Source organism: Zonotrichia leucophrys, chromosome 1A (genome assembly GCF_028769735.1).
Source record: "Zonotrichia leucophrys gambelii isolate GWCS_2022_RI chromosome 1A, RI_Zleu_2.0, whole genome shotgun sequence".
Classification (NCBI taxonomy): Eukaryota; Metazoa; Chordata; class Aves; order Passeriformes; family Passerellidae; genus Zonotrichia; species Zonotrichia leucophrys.
Window position 1 is genome coordinate 19,214,940 of NC_088170.1, and position 18,396 is coordinate 19,233,335.

Genomic DNA, 18,396 nt, shown 5'->3' on the forward strand with positions numbered 1-18,396 from the left:
AATATTTGGGACAGATATTCATATGACATGATACAGATTAATGGAGAACCAAGAACACATATGCTACATTGGTCTGTACCCAGTTTCCAAAATGGAAGCAAACCAGGCATACCAGTTTTGTAACTTTTTATATAAGCAGTTATTCTTCTCCTGGAGATTCAAATGAAGGGAAGTGGCATAGGAATTTAGGAAGACTCAGTCATTTATTACACTTACACAAGATCTAACACATTGGGTCTTGTCTCCAGCTATGCCTTTTCCACAAAAGAAATTACTTAATGCAAGTTCCTTGTGGAATTTGATCTCTCATGCCCAGACTCGTTCTCTTAAACCTTGTAGTGTCATAGGTTTTGGATATAGCTGCATACCATTTTCCTCCCCATCTTTTCTGAAAAGTGCTCAGTAAGTTAAATACACATGAAATTAAAGGTACACTTTTAGCATCATCTCTAAAGAAAATCCTCCCAATGCCTCCCCCAAGAAAAACATCACGCCCTTGCTTAGGATTATTTGTTTATTTATTTCAGTTAAAACAAACATACAATGTTTCATTGAAACTGTGCTGCTGGCCACCAGTCTAGCCAGCAGTGGTAGCTAGGCTGCTGGCCTCTCCCAGGAGGGTGGGTATTTACATATGTACACGGATGTACCGCGGGAGGGACGCGCGTGGATCGCAGAGGTGGCAACTGCTGCATTCAGGGAATCCTAACATCCATGGTGAATCAGAGAGAGAAAGTACACATGAATCTCAACAATGCCTTCTATGGACCCAAGTGATTCCGGTGTTTATTGCAACATATACATTTTTAATAAATACAGTCTTAGTGTTTTCTTACACACCTTAGGCATAACACACTCCTTTCATCTCTGTAAGCATTACACTGTTGATAAAGGCTCTTTCCTTTGACAGCTGTTACACAGATGTACAACATGGACAACTCCTTGAAATGGTGTAACAATCAGTAATGAGAGAGGAATATATACATAAATCCAAACCTACATTATATACATTATACTTACAGTATATACACACATACAATTTATGTACATAGACTATCATAAATATTGAAAAATAGTTTTAGTTTTAATGGATTAATGCTTTATAAATAACATGTTACATTTATGACTGAAATATCATGGAAGACAGTAATGTCTAACTGAGGTGACAGAACAGTGGTTTAATACTGAAGCTGCTCTTTTAGGTGGTTTGCAATGTAGGTAACTTTAAACAGACAGGTTTGGAAAAAACAATAATTAAAAAAAAAAATCACATGTTGGAAATCGACCCAGCCAAGTGGAACTCAACTGTTGCAGGTGAAGAGTCAGTCATCAAATTATATAACAGATAATGTATAATCTGGAAATTGCTACATTCAGAGAATTAGTGACATGTACAATACACTATGAGGTGTCTTTGCAATAATCTTCTTCCCTTCTGGTTGCCAAGAAGGACTTGGTAGTAACTTCTCACTTACAACTCCTTCCTCTTCTATGGTTGCTGTGAGAAAGGAGGATATTTCTCACTTTCTTTCCTCTTTTTAAAGGGAAGAATTTCATCCCTTATGTGCTACAAATTGCTCAAAGGTAGACAACATTTTAATCCTCTTCCACCTTTACACATTTGTGTAGGAAGAAGAAAAGCTGCCAAAGTACTGAGGAGGCACGTGCTCAGCACTTCTGTGGAGATCAGGTAACATGGGATAGTTAGCCATGGATGTACAGTACCTGAGGCAGAGAAGTACCTACAGAGCATTAGTCAGTGCTGACTCCAGGATCATTAATTGCCAGTTGAGTACCACTGAATTAATTATACAAATAACACATGAGGAATTAACTTGTCATTACAGTTTTACAATATAGTCTTAGTGACCAGTACTTACAGTCATGCAGAAGTATCAATACAAAATACCTGCAGTTGTTTTTCCATAGATTTTAAATGGCTGGGCAGAGCTTGACATTATCTGCCAAATGGTGACTATTGTTTAGATTTATTTCTGATTAATTCTACAAGAGCAAAAAAGTCTCAGGCACTGTTTAATCAACGGATTACAGGCCCTTACTTGGTCTCCCTGACACGATGACTGAGTGGGACTTCATAAATGAGATTTTTAAAGCATCGTGTCAGATGAAGACAGTTGACCACATTGCCATGACTATTTCATTAATAATCTCTATCTAGGCTTTTGTACCCAATATTGCTGTTTGAGAACCTCTTATAAGCCAAGTACACTGTTATACAAATGCTACCTCTCTTCAACCTGGGACAAGAATGAAAGAGCAAACATGCACTAGAAACAAAATAGCTCATCACAACCATACAGCACCTGCTTCATCAGATAGGGCTCACTAGAAACATGTCTATTTCTGAAGCAAACAAGTATGAGATGACTATCCAGTCTATGAGGTTATCTTTAATACTACTACACAGTATAAATTGGAAGAGGAATCCCAGTTGTGTATGTGAAGAGAGTTTGTACCAAGCATGAAATATTGGTGCAGTTATTTTGTGAATTTGACTCAGAAACAGAATAATCAAGTAATTCAAAATCCAATAATGGATAAGGAATTTGAGAAATACTGTACAGTTTTTAAATATTATACAACTAGAAGACTACATTAGGACTTTTTTGTTTTCCTACAGAGTGTTTCAAGATAGATTGGATAGAAAAAAATCCCAACAAACATTGTTACAACTGACAATGGACCTTAATAATAAAAGGAACTTGAAGAGGAAATTTTGTATTAATGGCATCATACGCTCCAGTGCCATTCAGTTTCTACCTATAACAGGAAAAAAAAAACAACCCAAAAAGCAAAAACCCCAGACCCTGTTTTACTCAATTGCACTACTGAGTACCTCAAGAAGGGAAATGTTAATGCCATCTTTACAATTTTAGATTACCTACCCTTTTCTCAAATGTACCCTTTTATAAAGGGTGGGTTTTTTTAAAGTTTGAAAATTTGCATTTCCACACCATTTTTGGTAACTCTAGTTACTTATGTAAGTCTGAAATGATTTTCAGGATTATTTTCTCTAAAGGAGCTTCACGGGAAGCACTTAGTATCAGAAAACTTTGACCTGAATTGGCTTATTTTCTGTTTTGGTCATTAGAAGCATTTTAAAAATAAAATTTCTTCTAACTATGCCTCTACAGAATCATAAACTATGTTGAGGGAAAGGACCCATCAGAATCACCATGTCCAGCTCCTGGCCCTGCACAGGACACCCCAAGAATCACACCCTGTGCCTGAGAGTTGTCCAAACACTTCTTGCACTCTGTCAGGCTGGTGCTGTGACCACTTTCCTGGGGAACCTGTTCCAGTGCCCAACCACCCTCTGGGTAAAAAAACCTTTTCCTGATATCCAGCCTAAACTTCCCTGATTCAGCTTCATGCCCTTTCCTTGGGTCCTGTCACTGGTGACATGAGTTAAGAGACCAAGAAAGTCAAACTAAGTTTAATTTAGGACACTAATTAAATATTTTTCCAAGCTCTTCTATGTTATTTTTTCATTCTTTTTAGAAAAATGTTTCTTAAAGTCAAAATAGTGCTTTTGAGGTCCATAAGAATTTTTGGTACAAAAAATAATAGTGTTTCTCTCTTTCTCTTGCTCTCTCATTGGTTATTTAAACACTTTGCTGTAAATTAAAGAGTTCTTTCTCACATCAAATGGTTCCATTAGGCACATTCAAGTAAAATAACAAAATATCCAAGTAACAATGACGAAAGCCGAACATGGCTTGATAGAAGTCTACAGAGAGTTCTGTCCATTCTCTGGAATGGAATAAAGTTGTCACTTCCTTCAGCCAGACACTCACGTGGTTTGATGTCAATATCCACTTCCATCATGCAGAATAGTTTCTTAAAGACACAGTTCAGATATTCTACAATCAGAAGAACCATCAACAAAGAATCTGCCTTTTAAAGGAAGCTGAATAGCTCGTTTTCATTCCCAGTAGGTATCTGAGTGAACACTGGCATTTGAAGTGGTGTATTACAGAGATTAAACCAGGGCAGTTAATGGCCATCAGATTTAACATTCTGGATCCAGTCTAGAATAATCAGTGTCATACACCCAGTCATCACAAGTATACCACTTAGAAAGAAGAATGAAGCCTGAAAAAGAAAACATAAAAGAAGTATTTCAGATTCTGCTATGACATTGTTGGTAAAACACAACATTCACTTATAAATTCATGCCCATGAACTAGCACAAATGCCATTGCTCACAGAGCACAAAGTAAAAGAGACAAGAGACCAAGTCAATGACAAGGAGCTAAGTGTCTTTCTCATATTTGGGGTCCTTTCTCAAATCAGAAAGTACATTTATTTTCAGTATAGCAGACCTCACCCTCAGCTAAGGGAAGTGAATGTAGCTGCTGATAACCAGTCAGGCTGTGCCACTGTGCTAACTTGACTGTCTCAGTATATCTGACTGTATTATGAGTCAGTATGTCTACGATTAGTAAGAGCACCAAGAACAATCAAGATAACCCAAACAACTGGCAGATATGAGCTTTTATGCAGAAAACTATGTAAATAAGTCTTAAAAGAAAATTTGAAGAATGTTAAGGTTTTTTAAATGCAGTTCTTGGGGTATTCTGTTGAAATCTGGCTCTTAGCAGCAACAGAATGACCCAGCTACTGTTGAGATTTGGGGCCAGGGGCTGAGAGAAGTCACTGAAGTGAACTTATCTTGTGATGGCCAGTTCCTTGGTTTTGAGTTCCTGCAGCTCCTTGCAACTACGCAAGATAACATTAAATGCTAATTCATTGACTACCTTCAACAGGACTTCAAAATTCATAAATCATGAAGATACTTAATTTGTTTTGTTTTGAATTAGTAAACAAATTCTTAGTTACATAGTTGTCTATAGTAGTTACATATTTGTCTATACATACCCCAATCTTTTGCACTGACTTCATTGGTTCCTTCTTCACTAATTTGATATAGAAGGCAGAAGGAAGTATAAAGATCAGCATGGCAGCCGCAGAAGCACCTGTAGAGAAAAAGCATGGAAATAAATACTGATAAACAGGTGAATATACTCTAATTAGACTGGAACTGCTTTTTCTGAAATGCAAAAGACTGCTTGATCTGACAAGAAAATGCTTACCAATGAATCCAAAGATGTCTCGAATAGTAGGGACAAAGATAACGAGCAGGTTGGTAAATGCCAGGAGAGAAATGGTGATGGAACAGTGACGCCACCAGCTGAACTCCTTCCCTGCCCACAGCAGCTGGGTAATGGAACTGCGGATCTTTGGAAGACAGGGGAAAAAAAGAGACAGTTTAGTCTTCATTTTGGAAGACAGTGATTTGGCACCTGAATTGGACCTCCCTTCTGAAAGTATTTTAACATAACTTTCCTGAATGCTTCAGATTTTAATAGAAGGTGAAAGACAAAAGTAATATGGAGGAAAAAACCAAGGAAAAGTATCTGGTTTGAAAAAAAGTCCAGGAAATTTTGTGCCATCGAGGGACGCTGCTCAACAATATACACATAAATGGCCAGATTGCCACCACAAGGTATGTACAAAAACATGCTGGCTTCTGTAAGCTGATTATACAACAGTGTAAGCTTTTTTACAGAGGGGCAATCTGTTTCATTTCCCCAATATAATCATACCAGGAAAATTGTATAACTGAATATATTTGTATTACTGTTTAGTAAATGTTACATATTTATTGAATTAACAGTATAGCTAAAATTTATCAAGTTTAGCAGAATAAATTTCCTTTTTCAGTTAAGAGAAAAACTCTTCAGTTTTTCAATTAATAAACAGGAGTTGCCAAATCACTAAATGACTGCAGCAGTATAGTTGTTTAAAAAATAATTACTTACAGGGAAAATAACTACAGGTACAGTGAGGGTGACAGCCATAAGTACAGCAAGACGCACAATAAGAAGGAGAACATCAGCACCCAGATAAGCAGAGTAGGTGTGAAGCAGTTCTGGCTCAACTTTTCCTATAAAGAAAACAGTATTTTAGTTAGATTTTGTTGACATACCTCTTAAACATGTGTTTCTGCTCTAGATTCCATGCAAATTTTACAGTTACATCATCCATATGAACTGAAAGCCTCAAGAGCTCCTGTAAGAATGTATCCATTTTACACAGGAATGACTTGGAGGCACAGAATCTGGCTTAATCCAATTTTAATCCTATGTATTGGGCCTAATTCTATTAGTGATCTTCTTTAGGGTGTGCACTTACAGAAGTACTAAAAAAAAAGCCCAAGTAACCGTGTATATTTAGAATGCATAGTAAATGCTTGCTTATTCTTTTTTTGCTTCCTTCTTCTATTTTTAAAATAACACTGATTTTGCAGAACATAAGTCATTCAAGGAAAGCAGAGAGACAATATTTACCATAAAATGTCAAGTATCCAAAGAGAGCAGCCAACAAATACATGAGGAACATGGCAAAAAATGATACATAGGACACATTCATCATTCTTTTACGGCTTCGGCTGTAAGAAAAAGTAACATTGTTAGCAGTGAGAACATACTCTATTTGTTTCATACTCTATTTGTTTGTTCAGTGAAATTACAGATCTATATCTAACACTTACCCTTTCAGTTCTTCATAAATAGGAAGAATTGCAGGATGACAGACAAAGGAAAATGTTAGGATTGGGACAGCATAAACAGTCTGAAAAAAAAAAAGTTCTTAAGTATCTCAACAGACATTAGAGATTTATTTTACAAAATCATCAGGAGATTCTTCAGTTTTGGCCTTATTTGGTAATAAAGACCAGCTATTCTTTACAATGGAAACTGCAGAAAAAGTTTACACAAGTTCATATTTTCTTAAACCCAGATCAAGAGGTACCAAATAGTCTCAAATTTCACTGAATTCCATGGTGAGGTGAATGTATTTGCATTCAAAATTATTTTCAGCAACTCACAGGCTTAAAAGTGATTAGATCTTGAACTTGCTATTGTGTATTACACGTGGAGATTCATCACTGTAATTGGGAGCATTCATGAGTCAAGTATTTGTGACTGGGAACAAGTCAAACATCCTATTTGCACACTTCTACAATTTTCTTCATTTTCTTCTGCAATCTACTTATTAAAATGCTTCATTAACTTTTTTGAGAAAGCTTGAGAAATGCTGCACTAAAGAATGAGAGATGTGTTTTTTGCCACTCGAACAGGCACTTCAAGCTCCTCTAATTTCTGTGTATTTGGCATGTGGAAAAACCCAGTCTCCATGAGGTAAAGAGTGCCCAAGTCTACTGGAACAGAAAGTCTTAACACATCCCGATTTTAAAACTGGGCAACTGCTTGAAGGAAAAATTATCTTATTTATCTACTGCATAATTATTCTCAGTTATTCTCCACAGAGTATCTGATTTTTTCGGTCAGTTACCTGTGAATTGAAGATGAAATATTTTGGCTTGCACATATCCTCACTTGTTATATTTTCAGCTACCAAAGGTGCCACTGTTGCATTAAGTAATGTCACATTCATGATGACACTGTCTGCAGGACAAGGAATCTGAAACATCTTCCAAATGACCTAGAAATAAAGCCATGTATTTATTACTTTGACTAATGCAAGATGTGAAAAATTTTAGAAACTGCTTAATTTCACTTTGAAATGCAGTTTTACAAGCACTGTAAAGTTTACAACAAGTTTACAAGATTATACTTACAACAATCAGAAAGAAGACCATGCAAAGCAAGGAAAATCCACTGGTATAGCCCAAATACCCTGTGATCAAGAAAGACAAAAAAATCTAAGATATAATTAACAGAAACATCATTCAAGTCAAAACAGAATGGCAAAATATATTCTGTCAAGTGATCTCTTTAGATTGTCATTTCCTTAGCATTACACAGAACAAATTAATTATTCATTGAGTTTCTGCTAATCCCAACCAGATCTGAAGGTTCTGAAAGACATATTAGGGTCTGTACATACAGTGAGTCTGTAATGTTAAACTTTTTAACAAGAAAAGGAAGCAAACTAAAAAATCTCACAGCAGCAACAATATGAATTGTTTATTGTATATGAAGAATGATATAGGATTAATTTTAACAGCACACACAATCGGGTAACTTAGCCTTTTTCCTTCTGTTTTTGCTGATTTACTTCTAGAAAATAGTAATTTGAGAGAGTAATTCACATTAAGACTCTCAGTTATTGAAGTTCCACTACAGGATTCTCTGAATAAACAGCCTGTTATCTGAATTATTCACATATATCACTGAATTACAGCTATTTCAGATAAAGCATCTGGCATGAATATTCTGTTACTCCTCAGGATCTAAAATGAGAAGATGCTGCCCAAAGTTAGCAGCCCTACTCTTTGAAGGCTGTTACAGGATAGCTGGTAAAAATATTGTACTATTTCAACATTGACCCAAATAGGTCAAGTTTTGTGATAAGAACAGAAATAAAGTTAAGTTTTGTTGTTAAGTTAAAATAAAGTTAAAAAATAAAGTTTTGTTGAGCTTCGTTCTGAAACCATCCTATCTGCTGTCTTTTCATCTTCCACAAACACATCTGTAATTTCGTATACTTGTCTTGGTTTCTTTTTTCCTTTCTTCAAGGAGATTGAGAGCAATTACCTAAATGCTAATTAGTCCCAAGTCACAAGTTTGGAGACAGCTATTAATTCACACAGCATTTCAAGACTCAAACTTTGCATCAAAACATTTCACCACAGTTCTTCCAATGGGTTTTTATTTTAAGTGCTCTCTACTACTTACCTAGATTTTTCAGCAGGGACAGGGGAAGAATGAGAATGACAGACACCAGCAGCACTAAATAGTCACCATTGAGATACCATTCTCTGTAGAAAAGAAGGTAATATTTGTAAGTAATCAAATATTTAAAAATTGCATTTGCAGTTTAGTCTTCCCTCTTATTTTCTACAACATATGGCTCCTTAAAAAAATGCACTACCTGATGTCACAAATGACAGCATTTAATTTCCTATATGGACCTAACACCCTACAATAGCTTCTTATCTCACCCCAAACCTGCATTGTGCCTTTCCTTTAGTGTCCTTTTATAAAAATAATAACATCTGGAAGTCAGAAGACAGAAAAGTAAATGCTTGGTTAGAAAAAAGTCAAGTGGGATCAATCACAGAAAAAATATAATTTTCTTAAGTGCTGGTTCCCAACTCTCCAGATGTGTTAGAATACTGCAGGGCCCCGGCAGGATTTCCATTTTTAATGGAAATAAAATTCTGTTGGGTGCCCTGTGGGAATTAAAGAAAAACAGGTGAGGGCTGAAGGTAAGGCAATAGCTCAAGCCCACTGGCTGAGAAAACTCCAACCAGCACTGGGAGTCTCTTGGAGGCACATTTCGTCCCTTTCAGTAGGGAAAACATGGTAAGAACTTCAGGGGCTTTTTCCTACAGAACATTTCTGCCATTTTTTCTTTAAGAAGCAGAAAAATGTTTTCCACAAAACATTTTTGACCATTAGAAGATTAACATCTTTTTTGAAACACATAAAAACGAAGTCCTACAGGACCATCTCATATGCTTTAAGCAATTAAAGTAACACTAAGTTACACATTTATTCCCAAGTATTAATACTTTACATCCTATTATGATATAATTTAACAGTATTTATTTTAAAATGTACTGTATGCTATTTAGGTAAAAAATTTAATTTGAAATTTGTATATGCAAACTCAGTTGCTGAATTATAGCCTTTTATATGGTAATGGAAATATGGAATAATTAACAGACTTGCTCTGGATTTACATAATAAATGCAAAAATGATGTAGTCATCTCTTTCCTCAGATGGTTACCTGGGATAACTAGATGTAAAAAAGGAGTATTTTAAAAACTTCAGATGTATAGGACATTGACACCATACACCTTTTGTTGTCTTTTTTTAAAACATAGTAGACTTTTGGCAAATTTAAAAGAAATCACAACAAAGAAATTTCTTGCAGTTGATACAATCACAAGAACATGCACTGCTATTGTGCATACCATAGAGAGGCCATCAGGACTTTCAGATCAAGGACTTCAAAGTTTTTCCGTCCTGAAGAGTAAAGAATGGGATTGTGCAGTTTTAAAATATAGCCAAGTACTTTAGAAGTTGCTAAACAAATTTTAATAATGGAGCTAGTATTTACAATATTGTCTCAGAAGTCCAGAAGTTTTTTTACAGTAAACATTAATTTGGGACACTCAAACAGGTAAGTGCTTACATTTCGGGCCCCAGGCTGCCAGAGTGGAATCCATGCCAATGGTAGCCACCCAGACTCCCCTAAGCAATGCATGGAGAGAGTCAGTTAAATGGGGTTCACGATTGCCAGAGCACTGAGAAAATATTTACTTTAAATCAGTGTACCTAGTGCCAGCCAACAAGAAAGCATTTAAGACAGAGATGTCAATTTCTTAATTTTCTCTGCCAGATTTGCAGAGCAGCAGCTGTATCCAGAGAGATTCACAGACTTTAACTTTCCCTCTTGAATTGCAACCAGTTTTGAATTCTTTACTGAAGATGGGACAGTTAAAAAATATTTGCCTCCGAGCCCCCTTCTAAATACTGGCTACTCCAGGGGCTCTCTTAAGAATCGAAAAATACGGACTTGAATTCAGCCAAAGGAGAGAAATTAAACTTCCCAGCAAAGAATTTGTAAACATAACACTATTAAGTAAATAGGGTAGGTGCAGTATTTGAGTACACTAAAAAAAATTAAAAGAAAGGAAAAAAAATATGGCTAGCACTGTTATTATGACAGTATTTATCAGCAAGCTGAATGAACACCACCAAATGGCTTGAACCCCTTGGGGAACACGGCAGAAAAATGCCTACCTTCTGAACTCAGGCTTAGGTGTAAGTTGGAGTCTTGAGCTGCTCAGCCCTCTCAAGACTGGGACACTTCAGGACAAGGCACAGAAGTACAACTCTGAAGAGTGAGATTTATAGCACTTAACTCTATCCATCTGAACTCAGGCATCTTGTTTTTACACACCCTCTCAATACAGAGTGATATGATCACCTGTTCTTTGGAGACACACAAAATGTGTCTAAGTCAGGTGCACCAAACTGATCACTACAGAGGATCACCCTTCTGCCCTGATTGCACTAGGACCATTGTAATGGTGAACTCAAAACAGGGTTAGATAAAATGAATCCTCTTTTTAAAGCCAAGCAGGAAAGCCATTCTGGAGTCAAGATGTCTCCAGGGCTAGATGGCAAGGCATCTACCACTCTAGTCGTAGGTATATAAACTCTGGTTTAGGTCAATATTTAGTCTCTGAATCTTTTTGAGAACTGTTCCTTAAGACATTCCTTCCATAACTGCACCTTAGTCTTACATTTAATCACTTGCCACAGTATTTATACTAGAAAACTAAATTAATCAGACCAAACAATTTTGAATGCATTAAGAAAATAAATTAAAAAAACCCAACAAAACAAAAAAACAAAAACAACCACAATCACATTTATCTTTCCTCATCAAGTGTATGTACTGACCGGTACATACATTAACACTTACCTGATGTTCTTTACAGAACAGCTTTCTGCAATATGATGCAATACCTGTATTTTTCTACCCTTTCCCCAGGTCAGGCTGGATCTAAATGAAGTGAAGCACTCAGGGGAAGGGAAAACTTACTGTATCTGTCTGAATAAGAAGCTACCCTATGGTGTACCGAACGTGGTCTTCATATAAAAGTATATACAGTCTCCGTATTTGTTTCTCCTAATAGTTTCTCTGATGAGGAGTTCTAACACCTACCCTGTGGTCTCTTCGATGTTCATAAATGTCTTGATGACCAATGGTAACTCATATTTCACTATGAAGAGGTAGCTTGACATAGCTGTAGGTGAATAACATCATAGATCATTACAAATATAGAATATGCCACACGATGCAAGAATCACATAACATGTTTCATAACTTCACTTGAACACAAGTAGTTAATGAACACATGTTGTGTGACAAATAAGTCTCCAAGAATAAGCAGGGAACAATTACTATTGACAGTACAGATATTTTAAGATCTTGTCCTCACCTCCAATGTTCTGCATTGTAATTGATCCAGAAGCAGCAAGTTTTCCAGCCATACCAAAAGCCTTCATTCCCAACTGTTCATATAATAAAGATCCTAAAAGAAAGTACGATATCCCATTGGAGGGGTGTATTTCAAGAAAATACCATAAGAAACAAGTGCTACGTATTTGTAAGAGTAATTTGCCATACCTCCTTCATTGGCAGTCTTCAAAAGAAGATGCACTGAATACAAAGAAAATATTGAGACAAACAGCAGGAGAATCCTGGGGAGACAAAAAGACAAAAATTTGTAATAACCATAAAGACTTATTGTAACCCTATTAAATAAAAATGTATCAAATATAAACATTATCCATATTAGGATATTATATGGGGAAGGATTCTAAGGTCAGCTAAAAGTGTTCTGAAAACTCAATTAATGCCGTGTGTAGAAAGGATTTTATACTAAATTGCATTACAGAAGCATACAAAGAAATTCTACTGTAGGCTTGAACAACGATTCTATTCAGTCTAAAGTAGCATAACCACCACTGAGAGTCAGGCTATTATAATTGGCTACATTTGGTAATAAATAACTTAACAAAGTATCAATGGGAATGCGTGCAGGTGGAGGGGAAGGTTTGCACCCTTGTAAGAAACTGTATATTTCCCGTCTTCCTGCCCCTGTTCAACACTGAGGCTGAAGTGAAGATTATCTCTTGGTCTTAAAAAAAATCAGCTTTTCAGCTTAAACCTGTGTTATGTTCTTTTTTTATGCAAGGATGAAACTGCAAAAGCCTTAAAAGAATTGACTGAAAATTCAGACTCATTGAGAGCTATGTTTTCAAATGGAAATACACATCTATTGTCATTTAAAAAAATTCTTTCCTCAAAAATTAACTCTTCAGATGTGCTTACATGGGAATCGCTAGTGGCTTGTTTATCTTCCCCACAGCTTTTACAGGCAATGCATATTATTTCCAGAAGCACATTTGCATCACCTAAAATTCGGGTCTCTCAACAACAAATCTCTCCCACAACAAATGCACTTCCTGGAGTGGCACGCTAGGGGGGACTTCTCGGCTGCTGGAGAACACAGTGGAAAATTACAAGGCATTAAATAAAAAACCCCGGTCTTTCTTATACCAATACAAGCATTTTGCTTAATAGGAAACCTGAGAATCAGTTTATCAAAAAATGGCTTAAAAAGGGCAAACTTTGCTTCCCAGAATACCTTTCCTTTTGTGTCCTTTTTAATGTTGGTAAAGTTAGCAAATGCAGCACAAAGAACTGGAAACAAAAAGATCTGAGAAGCTTCACAGATCTGCGTAGGAAACTTACGTTACTGTGCCAATTCACTAACACTAACACATGCACACAAATATACCTCTCTATTTCTGACAGGTAGAGATTAACTAGGATTTGACTCAGCCATCGTGTAGAAACAGCTCAGCTGAGATGTGCCAAGGTTACACTACTTTAAAACGGCACAGACCCTGGGCCTCTCAGTCCTAACATGGAATCGCTGCCTCTACAGTGCAGACAAGATCAGTCAGCAAACTCATCTTCAAGCTCTCTGTTTCTGGCTTCCAGACCATTCTATTCATTTATTTAGTGCTGACACAAGTGACAAGTCACAGCACTTACACAAGTGCCTCCACAGTCTTCGAAGAACTTACTGCCCTAATCAACTGCATCTGGATCTGATTCTGTAACCTAGTTATTAAGGGCTGCCTGTAATGCCCTCACTGTCATCATAAATCCTCAGTATCATCTGTGATTAACTGCTTTCCTGCCTCAGAACTGTACGATCTACAAGTTTGGAAAGGTAACAAGCTAGTTTGTCTTTGAAACAGCACTAATGCAAACAAGATCTGAATCCAGCATCTGGAAATAAAAAGCAACTAAATTGCCTCAGCATCCAATTGGTAAATTGACGGTTTGAAACATTTTTTTCCTCAGAAAAGAGGACCCTCTAAGTCTGTTCAAATAGCTAACCTTACATGCTCTTTTTTCCTCTCCTCAGAGACATTCTAATGAGCATTATATTGATTAGCTTTCACGTGCTGCAGAACATCTTTAGAGCATGAATAACTATTCTAGACTCGAGCTAAGTCATTAGCTCAGTTTAGCATCACCTAAGCAAGTGAAAATCTTACTAAAAGATTAACAAATCACCCTGTGTTCAAAATCCTTTAGGTCCGAAATTCACACATAGGTAGTTTCCTCAGGAAACTTGAGTACCACCCCATACACTGTGAAACATCTGGAAGTAAATCTGACCTACTTTCTGGAAATCTGGCAGCAGAGTCAGGGAAATTTTGAACTAAACATTGCTCTTCACATGTTCTTGAACATTCAGCACATTCATCTATTTCCAGGATAAAAACACAAAGCTCCTTTAAACATACCCATGGATACTCATTTACAGTCAAGTCACTGATAATACATGTTTTCTGAGCTGAACTGCCTCCAATACATGAAAAATGTACTTCCCAAGACATTTAAAAGCACTGTACATAACTGGATCCTCATGTCATTTCCAATTACATTTCTGTAGTTCTGACCTACACCTCAAAGCTTTCGCCAATGTAGACAGGCCAATAAAGACAGGCTGGTTATTCCACACCCCTCCCTTACAGGCAGACAGAAATTTTTATAGGTGTAACTGAAACCATGCCCCTGAAGAGAGTGAGAGCACAGCAATAAAACAGACTTCTTTATTGGTTCAGTACATTGTAACTCTGTAGGCACAGTGATGTCAGCTGAGGAGAGCGAGACCACATCCCTGATTGGAACTTGGACAATAAAAGTTTCGGGGGAAGCCTACCAGTTATTAATGGAGAAACTACATCTAAGTCAAGTAAAATTCACTGTAAAATGTTTTTGAGGGTTGCAGAACTTGCAATGAATCGGTTTAATTTTTGCAGGTTCTTCTGAATGTATCACAATCCTTAAATTCAAAACAAGCCTAAAGTGCAATTCTGCACCTATGAAAATGACTGGGGCATTTTTCTATGGGGTCATATCCTTACACCATGTATTTTTCCATTGAATATGAATATGAATTACACACCAGAAAGATGGGTTTTTTGATGAATCAGAAGATACTTACACAAAAAGAGCAATTCCAGTGTTAGCCATGGCAAAAGAAAGACCAAGGATGCCACTACCCACAATAGCATTGCTCAGATTAAATACTGACATTCCAAAGGAAGTAGTACCCGGATGCTGAGGAAAGATGGATAGGTAATAGTTAATAGAGAGTTATTAGTCATCCCAGAATTAAACATAAAATTGGCAGTACATTTTTGTTTGTTTGTTTATTTGGAACGTCATTGCTGGGTACTTACATACTGAGTTTCATATTTCTTCTTTCCAAGATTGGAATCGAGCAAGAAATTTTGGTTTTCCGGATCAATATCTGCATAGTGGCTGCAAAACAACGTTACATCATTAGTGACTCTTACGGGAACCTTGCACATTCACTTCCCGATCGGCATTTCCGATCCATTTCGAAGGGAAAAGGAAAAACCGACGGAATGACCCCGAAAGAACCACCCCACCTGCGACGGTGTCAGCGCGCGGGGCGTTGCGCCCGTCCGCGGCCGCAGCGATTCCCGTGTTTCCGTACGGATTTGCCGACAGACGCTCGGCACCGCCGGGTCCCCGGCCGGCGCTGCCCGCCGCGGGAGCCCCCTCACCTCTTCATGGCAGCCGGCTTGGTGGGGTAGGGGTAGCTGAAGTCGTTGCTGTTGGAGCTGTAGCTGCTGCTGTCCTCGTCGGGCGAGATGTTGAACTTGCCCATCTCGGCGCTGCTCATGCTGGCGGGCGGGGGTCGGGGCTCGGCCGCTCTTTTGTCCTTGCCGGCGGGACGCGCCGCGCCTGCCTGGGGGCGGGAGGCGACGTCAGTGCCGCAGCGGGCGCGAGCCCGTCACGTGGCCCCGCGGCCCCCGCCCGCCGCCGCCGCCGAATGGAAAAGTACCAGGCGCGCGGGGCGGGGGGCGCGCGGACAAAGGTGAGCCCCGCGCGGGGCGGGGGCGCGCGGCCCACACCGGCACCAACACCAACACCGGCACGGCCCGCACCGGCACCGCACCGAGACAGCGGCACCGAGACAGCGGCACCGCCACGCCGCACTCCCCCCCCTCCCCCTCCGCCTCCCCGCCCCGATAGCGGAGAGCAGACTGATGCAACACCGATGCGCGATTGTCACATCGGCTGCCGGAGCCTCCCGCCCCGCGGCTGTCCCTCCCTGTGTTTACCTCCCGCCCCCCCGCCGACGACACGGCGCGACCCGGCGTTTCCAACGGGAAAACGCAAACCGGTCGCGGCACCGCGTCGCGCCGCAGTCGCTCTGCGGGTTTGCCGCCTTTCCGGGATGCGGCGGCGGCGCATCCCTACGCGCGTCTCGGCGGAGCCCGGCAGGGTCTTGGCGACAAGCCGGGGCGCTGCCACCGCACAAAGACGCGAAGGACGAGCTGCGCTCCGTCCGAAAAGTCACCCCGTTCTTCTTGGCGGCCCGGTAATAGCCAGCCCCTGCCGTACCTTCTACGCACGAGCTTGAAAGCGAGGGTTTCTCCCGAAGCCTCGGAATAACGAGATTCTCCTGTCTGCGCTGCTACTTCTCGCAAGGGAAAAAAAGAGCCCTTAACTATGAAATGTCAGCGAAAACAAACCCCTAGGTAAATAAAGGTAGAAAAAAAAAATCGCGTAAAAAAGTCAGAGGTATCAAAAGGAAAGAAAATTTCGCGTCTGTATCGCTCCGGCGTCCCTCCCGCTCTGACGGCCCCCTCGGGGCGCCGCGGCTCTTCAGGCAGGAATGTGGGCGTGTCACGGCAGGGGCGCGGCGCCCGCCCGCCCGCCCTCTGCCGTGCCGCCCCCCGCCCTGCTCCAGTGACCCCCTGCCGCCGCCCCGGCCGGGGCCGGGGGCACAGCGGGCGGGGGCGTCCCCAGCCGAGGGCTGGGAGCCGGGCACCGGCGGGGGTCGGGAGCGCGGCCGCTGGCACATGAGCCGAGCAGCTCTCCAGTGTTTACATTGGGGCACTGGTTTAGACAGGACGCTGCGGTGCTTGTCAGACGCGCTCTGCCTGAGAGGCGCTTCCACCGGCCCAGTGCAGCATCCGCAGCGTGACTGCAGCACCCGCTGGCCACCGGTTCACCCGGGATCTGCCTCCCTCTTTCACCCCGCGGCTGCCCCCGGCGCGGGCCGAGGTGCCGCGGACCCACCATAGCTGCCCGGTGCAGTCACTCGCTATTTTTAACACCCGCAGCAGCGCACGTGCGAGCCCGGGGCCCGAGGGCAGCCGACAGACCGACTGCCCGAACGCTTCCTTTGGGAAGTGAACCGGAATGACAGACTCCCCCCAGTGATGTGATTCACCATAAACCTCATGTAGAGAAGAGAGGGGGAAACAGAACATCCTGCTTCCTTTACCAGAAGATTTGGAGAGCTTTGCTGCTCGGCCCCCTGTGGAAGCGGACGGCGGAGTTTTACTGTCCACAGGCACGGTGCAGGGACACGGCTCCAAAGGAGGCTTGACAGGGATAGGGCGGGGCCCGCTTGGCTGCTGACTCTGGCGGGACAGGGGGGTGCAAATCAGCCTCCCCGGCTCCTGTCCTCGTAGCACCAGTGCACTCCCACGCCAGGCGGGGGCTGCCAGCCTCGAGTGTGGAGGATGCCCTGCCACCGAGTCGCTTGACCCCCTGCGTTATCGCCCTCGCTCCCTTCTTCTGCAGCATCGAGAGCCCGTGGAGGGTGCGAGGGCCGGCTGCCTGTCTGCTGTGCCGGGGCAGCGGCGGCCGCCGGGACACGAGAGCAGTTCACACCCTCGAGGGACCGCGAATCCCTCACCACCATCCCCGCTCCTGGGCCCCCTGCAGTGCCCGCGGCTCTGACGGGGACACGAGCCTCCCCAGGGCTGGGACGGGCGGGGGGACGGCGACTCTGTCCCGCGACTGTCGCCGAGGCAGGCGGGCGGGAAGCAGGGGGAAGCGGGCGTGAAGGCGCCGAGCGGCGGCACCCCACCGCCACCGCCGCCGAAGATTCTGGACCGCCCCCGCCGACGCCGGGATGGGGGGCGGGAGTGGAAGCCGGGAAGGGGCGGGGAGCGGCGAGGACACGCCCAGGAGATGCAGGAGCCGAAAATTTTCCATCGCTGCAGTGGTCCCCCGCCCCCATCCGGCGCGGCACGTCGGGCGCCCCCCGCAGCGCGGCGCTGCGGGGCGGGAGCGGCAGCGGGAGCGGGCGGGACGCGCTGCGGCGCCTTCCGCGCAGCCCGGGGCGCACAGGGGCGGCGGCGCACCTGCTTCCGCGGCTGCGGCGATTGCAATGACCCTCGAGCTCAGCGTGCGGCGTTCTGGGCTGGGAGCGGCTCCTGCCCTGCGCTCCTGCCGGTGCGCGGCGC

General features: G+C 41.9%; 1 protein-coding gene across 2 annotated transcripts; it reads right to left on the reverse strand.

Moving 5' to 3' along the window:
- Nucleotides 1–500: 500 nt before the first annotated feature.
- Nucleotides 501–16,678, reverse strand: SLC38A2 (solute carrier family 38 member 2). Of its 2 annotated transcripts, XM_064701827.1 has the most exons (16): nucleotides 16,538–16,678; nucleotides 15,694–15,878; nucleotides 15,343–15,424; nucleotides 15,105–15,220; nucleotides 12,200–12,273; nucleotides 12,012–12,104; nucleotides 11,735–11,816; nucleotides 8,727–8,809; nucleotides 7,667–7,725; nucleotides 7,381–7,530; nucleotides 6,578–6,657; nucleotides 6,375–6,475; nucleotides 5,847–5,971; nucleotides 5,118–5,262; nucleotides 4,903–5,000; nucleotides 501–4,116 (listed from the first exon to the last, which is right to left on the reverse strand). In XM_064701827.1, exons 2-16 carry the CDS (start codon nucleotides 15,810–15,812, stop codon nucleotides 4,018–4,020), a joined length of 1,506 nt encoding a protein of 501 aa, XP_064557897.1. In that variant the 5' UTR covers nucleotides 15,813–15,878; nucleotides 16,538–16,678; the 3' UTR covers nucleotides 501–4,017. The 2 variants fall into 2 exon arrangements, with proteins under 2 accessions (XP_064557897.1, XP_064557896.1); XM_064701826.1 differs by having other exon boundaries at nucleotides 4,903–5,262.
- Between the last annotated feature and the right edge of the window lie 1,718 nt (nucleotides 16,679–18,396).